Raw genomic sequence first — 18,449 nt, 5'->3', positions numbered from 1 at the left:
CCACTTCCTCACGACTTCTGTACAGAGCACACAAAATGGCTTCGGCCAGCAAGTGTAGGTGACAGGCGTACATTAAGCATGATGGCTGACAGAACAATAAACTCACAGAGGTATGAAAAAAAATTCTGTCAGGGAATTCTATCTAGAAAGGACATTTATCAGCATCCCTGGTAATGCTGACACTGCATGTACCTCAGCCTTTTTACGAGCTTCCACAGCCTTCAAGAGCATTACGTGTTGTCTCCTTCTCTCTCTCTCCTGCAAATACAGATAGAAGATGAGACAAAAGCCCAAGCAGAACATTAAAAAAAAAAAAAAAATTGGTGGACATGAAGCTGAGAGCTGCAGATTTAGCACTGAGACACAGTGAGTGCTATAAATACAAAGCAAGTCAAGTTTGTGCATGTTTTAGTTGAGGTTTAGAAAGCGGGTACACAATCAAAAGCGGCAAATGTAAAGCAATGAATAATGAAGACTGTCGAAAAATGCACAACGTATACTGATGGTCACTTAAACGGTGATGCTTTTTAATAAGCTTAGCGAGTATGAAGGTTTACATAAACAAGCTACCTTACATCTTTTTTAATATACGTCTTTCCTACACAGCGGGCAGCCATTTTGTCTGGAAGCAAAGTTCTGAACCCACGCAGTCTGTTCGATAGGAACTAGTGACTGAAGTCGTTCCACCACGGTTGGACTGACTACAATGACTATGTTATTGAAATCAGGGGGAACCTGAAGTTTCACATTAGGAGCTTCAGAACTTCCTGTGCTTGAAGAAGACAAGAAGCCTCAGAAGTGGGCCTGAAGTAGGTATATGTGAAATCTACTTCAACATGTGTGGCATATCGATCGCATGGGTTGTCAACTATAGATTGAATATTTCATATAACTAGAAATTGATTATTTATCAACACGTGTATGACCACCATGAGCCAATAAAAATCTCTCAGTCATGTGCTAGGAATGTGATTACTTGCTATAAGAACAAAAACAGGTGTTTTTTTGGGCCTTTTCTATTATCAGGCCCAAGCTTGTGGAACCTGCCAAACTCTTTCAGTGGGGACTATGGTTTTCATAGCTTTGGCCCTGTCCAATCTCATGGACTCAATGGAGTTGAGTAGTCATGGTTGCTTTGTTCAAGAGGTCCCTAAAGCAGAACTTCATTCTGCAAATTGACTTTATGTCCACACCTTTGCCCCCATCCCCCTGCTTCAGCAATAATAGCTGGCATTTTTGTTTTTTGAGGAGGTTATTTCTTTTTTTACCCCGGTGGCCCTTCTCTCCTGCTGCCATTCTTGTCTAGACGAGAATGATGTGTCCTGCTCCCTCATCCCCTGGGATGTATATGTCCTAGGAGGCAGTGGGAGCCCATTCACAGAGCAGCTGGGGGGGGGGGCAAAAATATATTGTGTCATCAGTGGCCTGGTTGCCTGAACTCTGAAGAGGTAGCCAACTGAGAAGACCCAGAAAGTGTCATAGGATACAGACTGGGGCACCTGAATAGCAGATCGCTGTAGGACAACACTGAATCTGCTGGGCAGGTTATTTTTTTTTATTTTTAAGATAACCCAACATAAGTGGTGGGGTGGAGGGGACTGAAAAATGGACTTCCTCCTTAACCACCGCCACCTTTATGACCAGGCCATGTTTTGCAAATGTTAGATGTTAATTTACTTGACAATTGCGAGATCATGAGACGCTGTACCCAAATAAAATTTATTTCCCTTTTTCCCACAAATAGAGCTTTCTTTTGGTGGTATTTGATCACCATTGACTTTTTTATATTTTTTTGCACTATAAACAAAATAAGACTGACAATTTTTAAATAAAAACAATATTTCTTACTTTCTGCTATAAAACATATCCAATAAAAAAAATGGAAAAAAACGAATTTCTTCATAAATTTAGGCCACTATGTATTTTGCTAGATGTTTTTGGTTTAAAAAATTCCAATAAGCGTATATTGTTTGGTTTGCACAAAAGTTATAGCGTCTAGAGACTATAGGATATTTTTATGGATTTAACATTTTTTAAAACTTTTTTTTTTTTTAGTAATGGCAGCGATAGTGGGACTGTGACATTGTGGCGGACAAATCAGACACTAAGTGACACTTTTTGGGGGATTAGTGACACTGGCAGAGAAGGGGTTAACATCAGGGGTGATCAAAGGGTTAAATGTGTTCCTAGGGAGTGCTTGCTATCTGTGTGGGGTGCTTTTACTGTAAGAAGGCAGAGATCTGTGTTCCTGCTTTGTAGGAACACAGGATCACAGCCTTCCCTTCTCACAGAATGGCAATTTGCCTTGTTTACATAGGCAGATCGCCGTTCTAGTTGTCTCCCAAATGATCGGCGGGTCCCGGCAGACGCAATGTCCTCCGGACCCACTGATTGGCTTCCACTGTGTCCAATCACAGTGAGAGTGGGTCGCTGGTGGTGCTGGTGCACTTCAAGGTACATGATCCTGTGCAGAGGAGCTGCCTTGCCGCCAGTTTTATATATATATATATATATATATATATATATACATATAAAACCGGCGGTTAAAGTTAAATTGAGCTTTCAGTTCAAATTGGCAAAATTTGTTCCAGGTGCATGAAAAAGTCTTACAGTTTGTATTCTTTAAAAAAAAACAGACAAAGCCTAAGAAGAACTTAGGCTGACCAACTGAGTCAGAGCTCTCCAATCAGCAGGGAGCATGAGCTTTGCTGAGTGCAGATAAGTCTGAGTCACCAGGGGGCATTTTGAATCTTTGCAATGAGACCACTGCTTAAACCCAGAGAGCAGGGATTCCACATTACAGCTGCTGGCAGGGCACAGGCTTTTCTACTCCAGCTATGGCTGTTTTAGAAAGAAAGCAAACAGTAAGACATTTTTTGCTTGGAATTCTTTTTTATCAGATTTAACATGAAGGTACAATTGGTCTTTAATGTGGCCTCAAAACTTTGCAAATGTTTGTGATGACTGAGCAACTCTCAGTGGAGGTGTACCCCTAAGCAACCATTTCTGACTATTTCACACCGAGATGGCACTGGAGTTTGGTGCTTTTATATTTTTACAAACATTACCTCAGTCCACAAAATGGCTGCTAAAGCTTTTCTTAGGTAAAGGTACCTTTATTTCTTGAGCTATGTATCTGTTTAAGCCTGTTTAATATGCCACCACTAGATACAGGGGTGTTTGCAAGAACAGACACCTAGTTGTATTTGCTTACAGGCCAAGTGAAATAAATGAAGAAATAAATATATATGTATTTACATGGCTGATTAACATGCATGAATGAAAAATAAAATAAAAAAGAATATCCAACTGACTTTTTTTTTTTGGATGCACTGCATAAAGTTACAAAAGCTTGCTTGTGGTTTTATGAAGGGTCAGGGTGTCTTTTTAATGTATGTAGGTTTGAAATAAATATATTCGGTACAATGAGTAACTGGAGCAGAGGCTTCTCTGCTGGAATTTAGATGGGAATATTACATTTCTTGCTATGCAAATTACCACAGGGGAACAATGGCCCAAATCTATTCCTGCCAGCTTGCCAATGAACAGAAATGCAGTCTTTTGTTTTGTTTTTTTAGTCAGCGGTGTGATGCAGCCTGAAACGCATTAGTCTTTTCTGGGTTAATTAGCAGATGTATGCAATGCACTGCACTGTTAAGCCATGCAGGGGGGAGAATGTACAATGACAGCAGCCAGTGCTACACTTTATGCATTGCTAGGACAACCAGATCACAATCAAAAAGAATAAAAAGAAAATAAAATAAATCACGATGCGGTGTTAAGACGTACAAAAATAAACATACCCATACCATATCTAGTCTATGCCTCTCCAACTCCTGGCAGAAAGAGTTGGCACATCATTATGAAACAGAAATAAACGCAGATTACACAATAACCATTAAAAAAAATAAAAATAAAATTACCCAAAAAGCCCCATAACCAAAGCAAGGCAGATAATTTGTAAGCAGAAAATAACTGTGCAGTAATAATTACAGAGTACTTCAATATCTTACTGCTGGAAGCCCATAAGCAGCAAGTGGCTTACAGGGCCCCAATTGTCCGATCTCAGTGCCGGCCCGCAGTTTTGTATGCTGAACCAATGTCCTAAGGGAGCCTTCTGGGTATTACCCATAGTTCTTGGTAAAAAGATGGCTGAACCTTGGCTTAGCTTACAAAACAGCTGCTTACAGTGGAAAGGGACAAAAGGTAAACCATGACAGTAATAAACACACACATATATAAATAATATATATAGTATTAGATTGCTATGTCTACAGACCTGGTGTTTCAGGAGAACTGCTTGTTGTCGTCTCATTTCCTTCTCCTTAAAAAAAAAGAACAATAGCACTCCTTGTAGCTCAGTATACATAATATAACTAAGAAAAAAAGGATTCATTGACATTTCCTATTACAATCTAAACACAAGCATATAACATCTTAACAATCCATAATTAAAGCTCCAGCTCTGTTCAGCCATTGGGAAGGAAGCCCTGTATGAACTCCGTCTTTCACAGTCAGAGCTTACACAGGGCTGAGGCTACTCTAACCACCCCCATGTGGTATTGGGAGCAATCATAAAGCACCAGTGCTGTCACATGAGAAAAAAAGCAGTGAATCACATGCTCCTCTATATCTGGAATTAACAGATATTTTATACACTCCCTGTGGCTGAATAGATCAGTGGGGGAGTGAAGGAAATGTGAAACTTTGCCTCTATGTAGGAGCTTCCTGTAATAAAGACTGGTCACTGCTGCACCCTCTCCATGTGCAGGGTGACTGGTCTTGTCTCCGCCCCCTCCTGTAGTTTTCTGCAGGCAGTCTGTGGTGGGTGGGGCCTGCTGGGCCTTTCCCACAGCCCTACTCTCTGGACAGGCTATGTACAGCACAGTGATGATATCACTGCTACTTTTATAAGGGGATATCCGAGTTTGCAGAGGTATTTGGTGCACACAAAGTGGATGTATATTGAATGGTTGAGGAATATAAGTGAATGAAAGGTTTTGTTCCCAGAGTTTGGGGCTTTAAAGAAAACCTGTGCTGGTCTATTAAAGGCATTTACTTCTACTATGAGTATTAGATGTTATGAAGCTATCATTGCAGGACAAAAATATAATACAGTATGTGCAGTTCCAATTCAGGTCAGCAGATGGCACATTATACATTGAACACTGTAACCTGCAGACTAGTCTAGAGGGGTGTTTGTATATCTACATCATAATATTTATAGAATACATAAAAAAATAAAATAATAATAATATAAATAAATAAATAAATATATATAAATATATATATACAGTATCTCACATAAGTGAGTACACCCCTCACATTTTTGTAAATATTTTATTATATCTTTTCATGTGACAACACTAAAGAAATGACACTTTGCTACAATGTAAAGTAGTGAGTGTACAGCTTGTATAAGGCCCCTTTCACACATGCGGACAATATGTCCGTATTTCATCCATCCGTTTGCGGATGAAATACGGACATACATTCATCCCTATGGGATAGCGGGTGTCTGCGGATGAGCATCCGCAGACACCCGATTTCGTCCGCCTCCGCAAATGTCCGATTCTGCAGACGGAGGAAAATCCTATTTTTCTATCCGTCTGCAGAACGGATCGGACGAACACGGACAGACGGTCCATGCTCGTCCGATCCCCATAGAGGAGAGCGGAGAGCTGACAGGGCGGTCCCCGCACAGTGTGCGGAGACCGCCCTGTCCGCAGCCGGCTCAGCGGGGACAACGGAGCGATCCCCGCTGAGCGAGCAGATCTTCACGGGGCGAATCATTACTGATCCGCCCCGTGTGAAAGAGGCCTAACAGTGTAAATTTGCTGTCCACTCAAAAAAACTCAACACACAGCCATTAATGTCTAAACTGCTGGAATCAAAAGTGAGTACACCCTTAAGTGGAAATGTCCAAATTGGGCTCATTTAGCCATTTTCCCTCCCAGTGTCATGTGACTTGCTAGTGTTACAAGGTCTCAGGTGTGAATGGGGAGCAGGTGTGTTAAATTTGGTGTTATCGCTCTCACTCTCTCATACTGGTCACTGGAAGTTCAACATGGCACCTCATGGCCATTCTGGAATTCTCTGAGGAACTGAAAAAAAGAATTGTTGCTCTACATAAACATGGCTTGGGCTATGAGAAGATTGCAAAGATGCTGAAACGGAGCTTCAGCACGGTGGCCAAGACCATACAACAAGACAGGTTCCACTCAGAACAGGCCTTGCCATGGTCGATCAAAGAAGTTGGGTGCACATACTCAGCGTCATATCCAGAGGTTGTCTTTGGGAAATAGACGTATGAGTGCTGCCAGCATTGCTACAGAGGTTGAAGGGGTGGGGGGGTCAGTGGCAACCAGGTGAGTAGCACAAAGACAGGTGTGTCTTGCCTACAGTCAAGCATGGTGGTGGGAGTGTCATGGTCTGGGGCTGCATGAGTGTTGCCGACACTGGGGAGCTACAGTTCATTGAGGGAACCATGAATGCCACATGAACTGTGACATACTGAAGCAGAGCATGATCCGCTCCCTTCGGAGACTGGGGCGCAGGGCAGTATTCCAACATGATAACGATCCCAAACATACCTCCAAGACGGCCACTGCTTTGCTAAAGAAGCTGAGGGTAAAGGTGATGGACTGGCCAAGCATGGCTCCAGACTTAAACCCTACTGAGCATCTGTGGGGCATCCAGCTCTGGGATGTCATCATGGAGGAGTGGAAGAGGACTCCAGTGGCAACCTGTGAAGCTCTGGTGAACTCCATGCCCAAGAGGGTTAAGGCAGTGCTGGAAAATAATGGTGGCCACACAAAATCTTGACACTTTGGGCTCAGTTTGGACATTTTCACTTAGGGGTGTACTCACTTTTGTTGCCAGCGGTTTAGACATTAATGGCTGTGTGTTGAGTTATTTTGAGAGGACAGCAAATTTACACTGTTATACAAGCTGTACACTCACTACTTTGTAGCAAAGTGTAATTTCTTCAGTGTTATTACATGAAAAGATATAATAAAATATTTACAAAAATGTGAGGGGTGTACTCACTTTTGTGAGATACTGTATAAATAGTTGTGCTCATAAGTTTGCATTCCCTGGCAGAATTTATGATTTCTTTGCCATTTTTCAGAGAATATGAATGATAACACAAAAACTTTTCTTTCACTCATGGTTAGTGTTTAGCTGAAGCCATTTATTATTAATCAACTGTGTTTACTCTTTTTACATCTTAATGACAACAGAAACTACCCAAATTACCCTGATCAAAAGTTTACATACCCTGGTGATTTTGGCCTGATAACATGCACATAAGTTGACACAAAGGGGTTTGAATGGCTATTAAAGGTAACCATCCTCACCTGTGATCGGTTTGCTTGTAATTAGTGTGTGTATAAAAAGTCAATGAGTTTCTGGACTCTTGACAGACCCTTGCATCGTTCATCCAGTGCTGCACTGACGTTTTTGGATTCTGAGTCATGGGGAAAGCAAAAGAATTTTCAAAGCATCTGCGGGAAAAGGTAGTTGAACTGTATAAAACAGGAAAGGGATATAAAAAGATATCCAAGGAATTGAGAATGCCAATCAGCAGTGTTCAAACTCTAATCAAGAAGTGGAAAATGAGGGATTCTGTTGAAACCAAACCGTGGTCAAGTAGATCAACTAAAATTTCAGCCACAACTGCCATGAAAATTGTTCGGAATGCAAAGAAAAACCCACAAATAACTTCAGAATGCACAATAAGGAGGCACTTGAAGAAAGATGGTCTGCATGGTCGAGTCGCCAGAAAAAAGCCATTACTATGCAAATGCCACAAAGATTCCCACTTACAATATAAAAAACAGCACAGAGACAAGCCTCAAACCTTCTGGCACAAAGTAATTTGGAGTGATGAGACCACAATTTAGCTTTTTGGCCACAACCATAAACATTACATTTGGAGAGAAGTCAACAAGGCCTATGATGAAAGGTGCACCATTCCTATTGTGAAACATGGAGGTGGATCGTTGATGTTTTCGGGATGTGTGAGCTACAAAGGCACAGGAAATTTGGTGAAAATTGATGGCAAGATGAATGCAGTATGTTATCAAAAAATACTGGAGGAACATTTGCATTCATCATCCAGGAAGCTGCACATGGAACGTCCTTGAACATTCCAACATGACAATGACCCAAAACACAAGGCCAAGTCGACCTGTCATTGGCTACAGCAGAATAAAGTGAAGGTTCTGGATTGGTCATCTCAGTCTCCTGACGTCAATATCATTGAGCCACTCTGGGGAGATCTCAAACATGCAGTTCATGCAAGACAGCCCAACAATTTACAGGAACTGGATGCTTTTAGCCAAGATGAATGGGCAGCTTTACCATCTGAGAAGATAAAGAACCTCATCCACAAATACCACAAAGTACTTCAAGCTGTCATTGGCGTTAAAGGGGGCAATACACGGTATTAAGAACTGGGTTATGTAAACTTTTAATCAGGGTCATTTGTGTAGTTTCTGTTGTCATTATGATTTAAAAAGAGTAAACACATTTGATTGATAATAAATGGCTTCAGCCAAACACTAACCATGAGTGAAAGAAAAGTTTTTGTGTTATCATTCATATTCTCTGAGAAATGGCCAAGAAATCATAAATTCTGCCAGGGTATGTAAACTTATGGGCACAAATGTATATATACACGCTCTCCACCAATGCCTGTAAAATGTAATTATTTGACTTTAATAGAATTATATAAAGCAGTCTAAGGCTGGCAGGACTGCTTGATATGACATGAACTACTGTAGCAGCGGAGGAGTCTGTTTAGCCCTATTCGGAACTCTAGCCAAAAGTCATATGTTCCACGTGTATTTCTGTATATACACAAATGCACACGAGTTGTGTCTGAGCAGTTATGATGATACGTTAGGTGAGTGAGATACATCAGTTGAGTTGCATGGCTCCCAATGACACCTAATGATCCTAATGCAAATATAAGGTTTTTGCACTTTTCAATCTTAAGTTTTATTTAAAACTGGAGTTGTAATTTCATAGTGTGGCACCTAAATATTTGTAGCACCCAGCCATCACCCGACACTAGCTTCTACTTTTTAAGTGAGAATGCCTGCACTGGATGCAACCACCCGAGGGGCAGGAGAGCTGTAAGCCACTCGTTTAGGGCCCATTATCTCATCTGTCTGTGGTAATGGCAATCTATTTGCGGGATGTTAAAGTGGAACTTTAGTCAGAAAATTAAGTCCTGCTAAATGACTTCAGGCTGACCCATTTTGCATGTGTAGCTATTTAAAACATTACAAATAAGTACCTACAGTATACTGTTTAAAATCCGGGAACACACTGTATCACCCTGCTCTGCACATGCTCAGTTGCTCTTCATTTTTAGGCACTGCTGAATTTGTAGAGGACGATCTGCTGACAGCCCTAAAGCGGAATTAACCCCCCCCCCCCCACCCTTTACAGCCAAGGAGGCTTCTTCTGCTTGATCTGCACATGCCATGGTGCTGCACATGTGATCAGTTATGACACCAACCATTTCATGGTTCAACAGTTCCGTTGAGGACACAAGCAAATGTGACAGTTAGCAATCTTGGCATTCCAGGAATGTAACTGTTTTTTGAAACCGTTACATCAATGAGTTTAGTCCTGCTTTATTTTTTTTTACTGCTGTTCAGGGGCTCTGGGCTTCAGCAAAATGGCAGCCTCCAGCAAGAACACAATTATGTAGGCAATATACAGCACACACTAATTTTGGTGCTATAAGTATTAATGTTGAATGTATGTTCCTTACTAAAGAATTTTTTTTTATCAAGTTGTTATAGGTAAAGTTCCACTTTAAGTGTGTTGTGCAGTGTCATTAATTCTGTGGCACCTGCAGACCAACATATGTTTCAGTGTAGTGCAATGCAATAATGAGCATTGTGGTGTGGTGCGCTACTATAAAATAGTGATGTGCTATTTTTTGGCAGCACACTGCATCATTTAATAGTGTGTTGTAGCATGTGACACTGGGCTGCAACATATGTTCATCGGCAGATTCAGAATGAACGGTACCCCAATGCACCTGACAACCACCATGCAACATAAAAACATGTGTTGGGGTGCGCTGAAAAATAGCGCATTTGCTATTTTTTGGCAGCACACAGTTATGCTTGATAGCATGTTGCTCTGGGCTGCAACACATGTCTGTCAGCAGATGCACTGGGTTGCCATTCAGAATGAATAGCACCTCAATGCATCTGCCAACCACCATGTGTTGCAGTGCAGCACAATGCAATAACGTGTATTGTGGTGTAGGACACTACTGGAAAGTATTGATTGCGCTATTTTGTTGGCAGCACACCACCACGCTTCATAGCACACTGTGCCCTGTTGCACTGGACTGCAATGCACATCCGTCAGCAGATGCACTAACACACTTATCATGGCTCAAATAGATTGTTGTTAACACAAATGTATGGTGTGAATGGGCCCTTATACTCTGGCTACCTCTTGTTGGGTTTATGTAAAATGTACAGGCCAAAGCTCTGAGATTCGCCCATTTCAGGCATTGGAAGTGGGTGAGAGGATGCATTTATGGAGCACAAAAATATCAGGCATCTGTAAGGAGGTACAGAGTAAAAAATGTAAAACGATTGGGCTATTATGACTGATTGAAAAAATGTCTGTGTTTTGCGACTGGAGTACTTTTTTGGAGGGGCAATATCCCCACCCAGTAATTCACCCAGTATACAGTATCTCACAAAAGTGAGCACACCCCTCACATTTTTGTAAATATTTTATTATATCTTATTATATCATTTCATGTGACAACACTGAAGAAATTACACTTTGTTACAATGTAAAGTAGTGAGTGTACAGCTTGTATAACAGTGTAAATTTGCTGTCCCCTCAAAATAACTCAACAACAGCCATTAATGCCTAAACCGCTGGCAACAAAAGTGAGTACACCCCTAAGTGAAAATGTCCAAATTGGGCCCAATGTGTCAATATTTTGTGTGGCCACCATTATTTTCCAGCACTGCCTTAACCCTCTGGGGCATGGAGTTCACCAGAGCTTCACAGGTTGGCACTGGAGTCCTCTTCCACTCCTCCATGATGACATCACAAAGCTGGTGGATGTTAGAGACCTTGCGCATGTTGGCATTTATGCCCACTCATTCAGCCCCAGTCCATGACACTCCCACCACCATGCTTGACTGTAGGCAAGACACACTTGTCTTTGTACTCCTCACCTGGCTGCCGTAATCTGAACTTAATACGTTTATCTGGATCTCATCAGACCACAGGACATAGTTCCAGTAATCCATGTCCTTAGTCTGCTTGTCTTCAGAAAACTGTTTGCCGCTTTCTTGTGCATCATCTTTAGAAGAGACTTCCTTCTGGGATGACAGCCATGCAGACCAATCTGATGCAGTGTGCGGTGTATGGTCTAAGCATTGACAGGCTGACCCCCCCACCCCTTCAACCTCTGCAGCAATGCTGGCAGCACTCACTTGTCTATTTCCCAAAGACAACCTCTGGATATGACGCTCAGCATGTGCGCTCAACTTCTTCGGTTGACCATGGTGAGGCCTGTTCTGAATGGAACCTGTCCTGTTAAACCGCTTTATGGTCTTGGCCACCATGCTTCAGCTCAGTTTCAGGGTCTTGGCAATCTTCTTATAACCTATGCCATGTTTATGTAGAGCAACTATTCTTTTTTTCGGATCCTCGGAGAGTTCTTTGCCATGAGGTGCCATGTTGAACTTCCAGCAACCAGTATGAGAGAGTGAGAGTGATAACACCAAATTGACCACACCTGCTCCCCATTCATACCTGAGACCTTAAAACTAACAATTCACATGACATTGGGGAAGGAAAATGGCTAATTGGGCCCAATTTGGAAATTTTCACTTAGGGGTGTACTCACTTTTGTTGCCAGCGGTTTAGACATTGATGGCTGTGTGTTGAGTTATTTTGAGGGGACAGCAAATTTACACGGTTATACAAGCTGTACACTCACTACTTTACATTGTAGCAAAGTGTCATTTCTTCAGTGTTATCACATGAAAAGATAGAATAAAATATTTACAAAAATCTGAGGGGTGTACTCACTTTTGTGAGATACTGTAAGTGTATTATGGAAATCCCAAGACCTTACTCAATTAAGGCAAATATAGAAAGAAGAGTCAGGAAGGATGTGCTTTCTCTAAACTAACCTTTATACGTTTCTCGGCTTCCAATATTTTGGCATTTGCTGCATCTTCTTTCCTTTTCTTTTTAGCCTGTGCATGCAAAACAGGTCTCAAGGTCATGCAACAACACAAGTCCAGAGTGAGCAGCGTTATCAGATGCTGGAGAAGAGCCACTTGCCCATAGTGGGAAAGGTGTGGGGGGGGGGGGGGGGGGGATTGGGGGAGGAGGGGGGATAACAGAACAATACAGGACACAGCTCACAATTCAACCCATCTTCTCCTGCATGCTAATGTGTGGTCTGGCTGGCATTTAAATAATGGGCGAGCAATGAAAGGTCAAACAGCCTTTATACTAACACACCTCTGCTGGCACATCATTCTCAATCAAATTTTAAGCATTGTTAGCTTAGAGAAACAATATCTTTTTCAAAGCACCACTCAGTCTCATCGGAGTCCTAAATCAACACTTATCAATCAACCTAAATAAACTCTGCAACTTTGGCCTATCGCTTGCTAGACTTGCTAACTATGCACTTATATTTAAAATCATTTGTTGAAAAAAACATACGTATGCTTAAAGGAAACCTGTACTAAGAGAACTATGTAGGATGCCATTGTTGACCTGCTTTTGAAAACGCTAACCGCCTGACTGTCATGCCAATCCAGTGGCGTCAATATTTTCTACCTCTGGGGCAAGCAGGCAGATTGGGAGTCTTGATTCCGTACTGATTAAGGTACACTCCTGTTTCTGGTCTAACGATCAACTGATTGAAATGACAGACCACATATTGATGTCAGTACAGGTTTCCTCTAAAGAGAACCAGTCACCAATAACAGAACTAGGTAGACCCACCATGTCAATTTTACTGTAGACATAGCTATTTGGAATGATATTCTGCTGCATGCAGGCCTACTGCTGTGTGAGAGATCAAAGTTCCAATGCTGCTTTCCATTATACAACGTAGTTTGGACTAGAAAGTGACAAAAGCCACTGACTGTATACCGTTAAAAAGGCACTCTACCCAAAACTCATATTTTCGTTTGTGGATGCTGTAAAACCATTGAATTATTTCTAAGATCTTTTATGGACTCTGGGTTTCTGTGCTTGAGTTACAAGGCTTGCATACCTCAAGGCAGTAGGAAGGGGTCCCATAGTACCTCTTGGATTTTTAATTGAATTTATCTGATGGAGAATGCAAAATAAGAAGTGGGGACATGTAAAGGGGGTCAGGAGCAGAAACTGTAGGAAAGGTGAAGACGAGGCACTAGAAGCAGGTTTTTCGTATATACAATAAATTGTTGCTCGGCACAATGGCTGTAGTTAGACAGCCTTCTACAAATCAGGGGTGCTGTTTAGGAATAGGGGTCAACCAGGGTTTAGAATCCACATATGAACAATTTAATAAGAGTTTCAAAGTAAATATTCAAGAGTCCAACATTTTTGATAATAAAACTGCTTTACGGCAAAAAACTAATTAGCCAATGCATTTTGGGAGAACAAATCCCCTTCCTCAGGGCTCTCATTTAAAGTGATGGGATTGTGGGGATGGTGTAGTAACCAGGGATAGCGGTGTGCAGGTCATAGAAAACCCTTAAACCTCGGTGGCAACAAGACAGGAAGCATGGCTGGTAGATCTCAGCAATTGAGTCCTCAAGAGATATCAGATGGTAAATTCTTCCACCTCGGTCTGCCTTTAACTAAGATCCAGTCTGTTGAGCTATGCTACAATGCATTGCATTGCATTAACATATTTTGTGCATAACCACGTGTGTTTGAATGGGCTCCCCTAACACAGGTCTTACTGGACCTACAGCATTTTGGCTAGCTCGGTATTAAGGTGAACCCATTGCTTTGCCGTGCATGAGAAGAGTATATATTCCCTTTAAAGTGAAATTCTGACTATATACCTAACTAGACTTAAAGTGGTTCTAAAGTCAGAAGGTTTTTTTATCTCAGTCATTCTTTCAACTTTCCATCTATTAAATATTCTGCCCTTGTTATTTTAACTTTGGGATAGTATAAAAAAAAATTCTTCCAGTAAATACTCTATAGAGCCCACTTCCTGTATCTTCTCTGGTAAAAAGCATTGGCTTATGACATCATGCACAGCTCTCTCCCTCACTCTCCTGAGAGTTTTCCAGGAAGGGAGGGGGGGTGAACCATAAGAGAGCCAATGAGAGCTGCAGGGCTGCAGAGCTGGAGGTGTGCCTCTGTGAAAAGCCAAGAAGTGAATAGGCAGCAGCTTCAGCTGCAGCTGCCCACAGTTAAAATGGATGCAGCCAGACTTAGTGGAGGGAGATTTCTGCAGCATATTTGGCAAGCACATAATCTCAGTATATATAAAATAATATGCAAAATGGTTGGAGGGAAGCTTCAGAATGGCAAAGATGTTTTTATTACATATCATGTAAGCAGACTGCAGTTCCTCTTTAATGCATTCTATGCATTACGATAAAAACCTTCTGTGTGCAGCTCCCCTCTCAGCCCCCCCAATACTTACCTGAGCCCCATCTCTATCCAGGGTTGCACGAGAGTTTCAGCTGACTGAGACAGCAGCGGGGCACCATTGGCTGCCGATGCTGTCAATCAAAGTTAGTGAGCCAATGAGGAGAGGGACGAGGTGGGGCAGAGCCGTGACTCTGTGTCTGAATGGACACACAAAGCAGCAGCTCGGCTCAGGTGCCCCCATAGCAAGCTGCTTGCTGTAGGGGCACTCACAGGAGGGAGGGGCCAGGAGCGTCGGCAAGGCACCCGAGAACAGGAGGATCTGGGCTGCTCTGTGCAAAATCACTGCACAGTATGACATGTTTATTATTTATAAAAAAACAAACAAAAAAAAAAAACAAGACTTTAATATCACTTTAAAACTGTACACCCCCCAATCCTAACAACTATACTAACTTATCTGTGTAAGAAAGATGTATATACTTACTTATTTATGGGCCACTCTGGTCCGGTCACATGATCTTCCCTGTCAGCGGTGGCTGCAGGGAAAGGAACGAGTGCTCCAACAATGGCTAGTTAAGCCTGGAGCAGTGACGTCACCCATAGGCTTCAATGGCCCATCCATTGTCGACGCTCCCTCCTCTCCCCTGTAGCTGCAGCCTGAAAATGGTTATATACCGTACATCTGTCTTACACAAGGAAGGGATCGTTTTAAGGCTAATTAGGTTTATAGCCAGACTTTTACTTTAAGCTATGTCAAGCTGTTATGTGCACCCACAACTGAAATATCAGTTTTTAATAGGCATGGTCTTTCTAACAAAAGTGTTTCTTAAGTACACATTAATAAGTTAGGAGTGGGGTGAAGTTGCAGCATTTATCGTTTTCAAGTTTACTCTTTTTATGTGTACTCTAAGCACCCATAAAACACTTTAGAAATAGATTTTTAGCATAGATGGGCCTTGTGGGGGCATCAAAAGGGAGGAGAATGAGTTAGCCTTGTGTCCTATGGCTCAGAAATACTAATAAGCTATCTAACCAACCTTGCCTTATGTACTGACTTTACTGCTTTACATTATGGAGAACACCAGCCTTCAAAAAAGCAAAGCAAACAAATCAGGATATGGTCATTGCGGAACCCATTTTCACAATTATGTACAGTCTAAAACAAGAATCTATGTTAACATTGTGGAGTATTTCCTCTTGAATTCACTATGCATAGTTAAGCTGTTTATTACAGTAGTTTTGGGTATATACCGCCTTCTGTCAGCTTTCTATTAGGATTTTTTTCTTGTAACATTACCTCCGGTTACTTACATCCGATCCCAGTACCAGTAGTCACTAAAGCCCCGTACACACGAGAGGACTTATGTCCGACAGACTTCCGAAGGAGTTCCGTCGGAGTTCTGCCGGAGTTCCGACGGAGTTCTGACGGACTTTTCGGCGGAGCGGACTTGGCCACACACAATCACACTAAACTCCGACGGATTCGAACGTGATGACGTACGACTGGATTCGAATACGGAAGTTCATAGCCAGTAGCCAATAGCTGCCCTAGCGTCGGTTTTAGTCCGTCGGAATAGCACACACACGAGCGGAGTTTTCGAAGGGACCCGGGTCCGGCGGAGTTCCGTCGGGAAAATTTGAAGCATGTTCCATATTCTAAAGTCCTTCGGACTTTGGCGAGTCAAAAGTCCGTTGCAGCCCACACACGATCGAATAGTCTGACGGACTCAGTCCGTCGGACTTTGGACGTTGAAAAGTCCGCTCGTGTGTACGCGGCTTAAGACAGGAAATGAGGAAAAATGATCTCCAACAGGGACTCGCATAGCAGTAAGACCTTGATAAAGGTTCTAATAACTCTTCCCCATTGTGTGAAAAACTTGTTGTTGCCTGTATCCCTGTTGGAGACATTTCACTCCATCCAAAAGAAATATTGCCTGGAGACTCAATTGACATATTTCCTGTGTAAGATAAACTAACTGTTGTGCAATGCAATATGAGCAACATTGGACAAACCTTCAAACATACATGCAACAGATTTCACTATTTTAGTTCTGCAAACTTAACACACCGGTTTCACAACACATGCTCATGAAGTGCTGTACGCAGCTCTAACAATACATAGAATGCACAGGGCTGAAATAAAATGATCTCTTGGTACCTCCAAAATCTGCTGGGCACGGAGTTCTTTTTCCATTCGGATCTGCTCGATTCTTTTTATTTTTTCCTACAATTAAAAATTAACTATGCATCAATAACAGAAAAAAAGTAGAAATAGTTCTAATGCCGCGTACACACGGTCAAACTGTATGACGTACTTAGTCTGGCGTACTTTCCGCCAGACTGTCCATCCGACTTTCCGAACGGGCTACTTGCCCACACACGGCCCTTTTTGAGCGGACTAATACGGCGTACTAAGTCCGCCGTACTATCCGCCCTACTTTTGAAATGAACGGACTCGTCCACACACGCGGAGGAAAGTCCGTTCATTTCGAGCGCGTCTCCAGGTAGGCGGGGCCCACGAAGGAGACGTCGCTGGCCCCGCCGCCTGGTATGGACTTAAAGGGGAACCCCAACGCCGAAAAAAATCGGCGTGGGGATCCCCCCCAAGTCCACAGCAGACCCTTGTCCGAGCACGCTACCCGGCCGGCCAGGAAAGGGGGGCGAGCGCCCCCCTCCTGAGCCGTACCAGGCCGCGTGCCCTCAACATGGGGGGGTGCCCTCAACATGGGGGGGTGCCTTGGGGAAGGGGGGGCCGCGTGGCCCCCCCACCCCAAAGCACCTTGTCCCCATGTTGATGAGGACAAGGGCCTCTTCCCGACAACCCTGGCCGTTGGTTGTCGGGGTCTGCGGGCGGGGGGCTTATCGGAATCCGGGAGCCCCCTTTAATAAGGGGGCCCCCGGATACCGGCCCCCCACCCTATGTGAATGAGTATGGGGTACAATGTACCCCTACCCATTCACCTGTAAAAAAAAAGTACAAAAAAAAACACAACACACGAGATAAAATACTTTATTGCACAGCTCCGGGGGTCTTCCGTCTTCGGGGGGTCTTCTCGCCGGACTCCTCCACTATCTTCTTGTAGCTCTTTTGCTAGCGGAGGAGTCCGGCTTTCTTCCTCGCCGCAGGCCTCTTCTCCCGACTTCGGGGGTCTTGTCCCCCTCTTCGGTTCTTCTGCCGGGCCACTGCGTCTTCTTATAGCTCTTTTAAAGGCGGTGGCCCAGTCTTCTGTCGCCGCCGCCGCCTTCCGTTCTTCTTCTTCTTCTTCTTCTCCTTCTTCTCCAGGAGATGTTGACTCGACGCTCTCTCCGGCCACAATGCCAGGGACGCACTGCGCGGCCACTTATATAGGGACAAGGGGCGGTGTCACATGGCTTTATGTCGGTTTTGACAATTTTTTTCGGCGTTGGGGGTTCCCCTTTAAGTCCATACCAGGCGGCGGGGCCAGCGACGTCTCCTTCGCGGGCCCCGCCTACCTGGAGACGCGCTCGAAATGAGCGGACTTTCCTCCGGGCGGGAAAAGTCCGCTCATTTCAAAAGTACGGCGGACTGGCATACACACGGCCGGATTGTCCGCCGAAATGCGAGTACGACGGACAGAATTTCGAAAAACGAAATTCTTAGTACGCCGGACTGCACGCTGAAAAAGTCCGCTGAAGCTCACACATGAGCGGATTGTCCGCTGAAATGTGTTTCAACGGACTAAGTATGCCATACAGTCCACTCGTGTGTACGCAGCATAAGAATAAATGCAGCAAATTTAAAGGCTCAGTAAATGGAGAAAAAATAAATATATATATTCTACAGTTTTTGCATGCAATGCCTA

General features: G+C 43.2%; 1 protein-coding gene across 22 annotated transcripts in view; it reads right to left on the bottom strand.

Annotated features, from left to right (window-relative positions):
• Positions 1–18,449, bottom strand: part of BAZ2B (bromodomain adjacent to zinc finger domain 2B) — a 459,321-nt gene that overhangs the window by 45,532 nt on the left and 395,340 nt on the right. For 10 of the 22 annotated variants that reach the window (XM_077447627.1, XM_077447614.1, XM_077447613.1 and 7 more), the window contains 5 exons: positions 16,784–16,849; positions 12,201–12,266; positions 4,280–4,324; positions 3,804–3,836; positions 193–258 (listed from right to left, as the gene is read on the bottom strand). In XM_077447627.1, the coding sequence (XP_077303753.1) occupies positions 193–258; positions 3,804–3,836; positions 4,280–4,324; positions 12,201–12,266; positions 16,784–16,849 (276 nt within the window). The remainder of the gene's footprint in view (positions 1–192; positions 259–3,803; positions 3,837–4,279; positions 4,325–12,200; positions 12,267–16,783; positions 16,850–18,449) is intronic. The other 12 variants (XM_077447617.1, XM_077447628.1, XM_077447632.1 and 9 more) reach the window with 5 other exon arrangements.

The sequence above is a fragment of the Lithobates pipiens genome, unplaced genomic scaffold (assembly GCF_037356315.1).
Source record: "Lithobates pipiens isolate NorthernLeopardFrog02 unplaced genomic scaffold, aLitPip1_a1.2 Scaffold_22, whole genome shotgun sequence".
NCBI lineage: Eukaryota > Metazoa > Chordata > Amphibia > Anura > Ranidae > Lithobates > Lithobates pipiens.
This window is presented reverse-complemented; position numbering and strand designations above follow the sequence as displayed.